Raw genomic sequence first — 3,068 nt, forward strand, 5'->3', positions numbered from 1 at the left:
CACTAACAAAACATCACAAGGATACGGGTAACGTATAGGGATCCACCCGCAGTGGCAAGAGGATTCAGCGTCGGACAGTTGCCAGAGTCATCCGTGGTAAGGCCATGCGGGAAGGACACGGACAAGGTCGACAACAACAGTAGCGAAAGCACATCACGTCACTAAGGATACCCCAACAACACCCGAAGGACACCCTAGGGATAGCCCAACGATACCCGAAGGACACCCCAACAATACCTCTAAGTGTACCCAAAGGACACCCGAAGGATACCCTAAGTGTGCCCAAAGGATACCCGAAGGACACCCCAACAATACCTCTAAGTGTACCCAAAGGACACCCGAAGGATACCCTAGGGATAGCCCAACGATACCCCAAGGATACCCCAATAGTACTCGAAAGACACCTCAAGGATACCCCAATAATGCCCCAAGGATACCAAGGATACCAACCAGGAACGCCCCGAAGCAAGGTGTAGGACCAAGGACAACTTCCAAAAATACTCACCAAGGGTGATCAAGGTAGGGTCTCAAGCAAGTTGGTTACGGAACCGGGAAGTACAACGAACCGCAGCATCCAGAGTGCCACGGTGATCTGAGGGAGTACAACTTGTGGCTTACGAAGAAAGGGGGAAGACGGTACAGCAAAAAGAGCTGTACCGTAAGAGAGCGAGCGCCCCAAAGAAAGGACATAACGGTATCGGACAAAAGGAAGGCGCGCAACCCAGGTTTCATATATGGGGAGCCTGGCGACGGTCGAGCACTAAAAATCAGAACACCAAAATGAGCACACGCGTCACCAGAGCCGAAGCACGCAGGAGGATGGCGGCCCTCCAGGAACCTCGCCCGGGGCAAGGATGGTCGGAGACCCGGCCTTCCCGAGCTCCGCGGCGGGCCCTGAAGCGGACCCGCGACGAGGACTCCGCACCAGAACCCGCGGTGAGCTCCGACAGCGACGTGGAGGTGGTCGGCGATCCCGCCGTCGAGGAGAGAGAGTGGCGACTCCGGAAGGCGGCGGCGGGCGGTCGGATACCGCGCGGGACGACGGACATCGGAGGAGCGGAACTCCCGAGGAGCCACTCGGAGGATGTCTGTCGGGCCACCGAGGAGACTCGGAAACGGTTCCGAGACGGGGAGCCGTTGGACGAGGAGCAGCAGCGGTCGACGGAGGAGGAGGCAAGATGGCAGGCGCGGCTGCGGCAGGACCACGAGGCGACGGCGGCGCGATGGCATGCCGACGGCAGTGGGAGGCACCTGTGGAGGACGCGTGGGAAGTGCCACTCACCCCCAGATACGCGGCCGAGGAGCGAGGACGAGGACGAGCCATGCGCGCCATCCCCTCCGCCGTGGTTGCCCGAGGTACCACCCACTCCCCGCTACGAGGGGGAGTGGCTCACGGACGACGCTCGAGACGGCGACGGAGGGGCACCGTTGGCCACGCCGCCGTGGAGGCCGGTCCAGCCACCCACGCCACGATACATCGAGCCACAGCGACCGGAAGAGCACACGCCTAGCGAAGAGGCGACCGCGCAGCCGATGCCACAACCACAGGAGGAGGAAGCCCACCAGGCACGGGGGGAGGAGCCGTCGGTGGTGCGGACGGAGGTGCCGGCCGCGCACGTGAGCCACAGCACACGGGCGTTCGTGGCCGAGGGTGTGCGGTGGCGGCAGCAGACGCTGGTATGGACGTGGACCGAGGGGCCCGCGACAGGACCGACGAAGGAGGAGCCCAGGATATGGGAGGAGGGGGTACCCAAGGTCAACCCTCGGGACCCCCGGACGAGAAGCCGACAGGATGCGTGGGTCCCGCCGACACCAAGCACGGGCCCGCCGACACCGGCGACGACGGCAACGACGGGGGAGGCAGAGTCGCTGGAGAAGGGACCGTGGGTGTGGCCCGAGCCACCGGCCACCCAAAGACCTCCGTTGCAGCGGCAAGTTTCGACGCCCGGATCGACGCGCCCGCGGCCGCAGTTCATGCGGCAAGTGTCGGCCCCGGAAGAAGGAGGTTGGCGCGAGGTTGCCAGGAGCGAGTGGCCGGAGGGGATTGAGGAGGCACCCGCGGTCGCGACGGCACGGCGGAAGGGCGGCAGGCGTTGCGTCCTGGTCAACGACGGCGGAAGGAGGTACCGGGTGAGGCTCGGAGTCGCGGGCATCCGGGTATTCACACAATAAAGAAACAAAAAAAAAACACAATGGTTTCCCAAGTAGCAAGAGAATGGGGTACGGGGCCAAGAGTTTGATTGGGGGTGGCTGGAAGAAGAACGGGGCATGCATGGGCCACTCCAGCAACCTGTAAGTCAAATGGTCTTAGTACTTACCTGTTGTCCCGATTGCAATGTGAATGCGAAGTCTTCTCCGCACCCGCTCTCGAGAGCTGCCAATATGGAGTCTGGTGCAGCCGATAGAGGACGAGTGAAGGGCGAGAGAGGACGAAAGGAGAGAGAAGGATAAGATGAGAAGGAGTAAAGGAAATGCAAAAGAAACCTACCAGGGAAGGGGGCGCCTCGATAGGCGATCGATTGGCACTAGATGAAAGTGCGATCGATGGGTACACGTCAAATGGTAATATCGGCCAACGGTGGAAATATCGCAACGAGCAGGTGGCAACGCCGCACCGTCGATATCGATAACGCACATCGATCACGCACGATTGGTGTGACCAGGCGGAGGAAGCGAATATAAGGAGTAGAACGCAGCAATGAGCAGCGAGCTGGGGATCGATAGCACACGAGTATCGATGTCCCAGTGGAGTCAGGAAAATATCGGCGCGGGAGATTCAAGTTGCTACGAGGAGGATGACCAGCGCTGTAGAAACTCAGCGGAGTTAAGAGCGTCGTGGGAGCATCGAGGGAGCAACGAGGGAGCGCCGCGGGAATCACAAGGACTCGAAGGCTAGGATAAGCAAGGAAACGCCGGAGAGTAGGAACCAGTTTTAAATGTTTCCCGAAGTAAGGGGGGAATGTGAGGAGTTGAATAACTCCCCACAAATAGAAGCAGCAGCAGATGGCCGGCCGCTTACCAGATACGCGGCGAACTCGCGTAGTAACGGCACGGCGAGGAGAGCGAGA

The 3,068-nt window shown here is 60.6% G+C and overlaps 1 protein-coding gene across 1 annotated transcript; it reads left to right on the forward strand.

The window, feature by feature from the left end:
• Window positions 1-780: 780 nt before the first annotated feature.
• Window positions 781-2,172, forward strand: LOC119562280 (ESX-1 secretion-associated protein EspI-like). Its single transcript, XM_037875455.1, has one exon. The coding sequence runs from the start codon at window positions 781-783 to the stop codon at window positions 2,170-2,172; it is 1,392 nt and encodes a 463-aa protein (XP_037731383.1).
• Window positions 2,173-3,068: the final 896 nt, after the last annotated feature.

The sequence above is a fragment of the Drosophila subpulchrella genome, unplaced genomic scaffold, assembly GCF_014743375.2.
Source record: "Drosophila subpulchrella strain 33 F10 #4 breed RU33 unplaced genomic scaffold, RU_Dsub_v1.1 Primary Assembly Seq418, whole genome shotgun sequence".
NCBI classification, from domain to species: Eukaryota; Metazoa; Arthropoda; class Insecta; order Diptera; family Drosophilidae; genus Drosophila; species Drosophila subpulchrella.

Excerpts from the sequence above, each read along its gene's own strand:
- LOC119562280 (XM_037875455.1), top strand. The coding sequence starts at position 781 with ATGAGCACACGCGTCACCAGAGCCGAAGCACGCAGGAGGATGGCGGCC.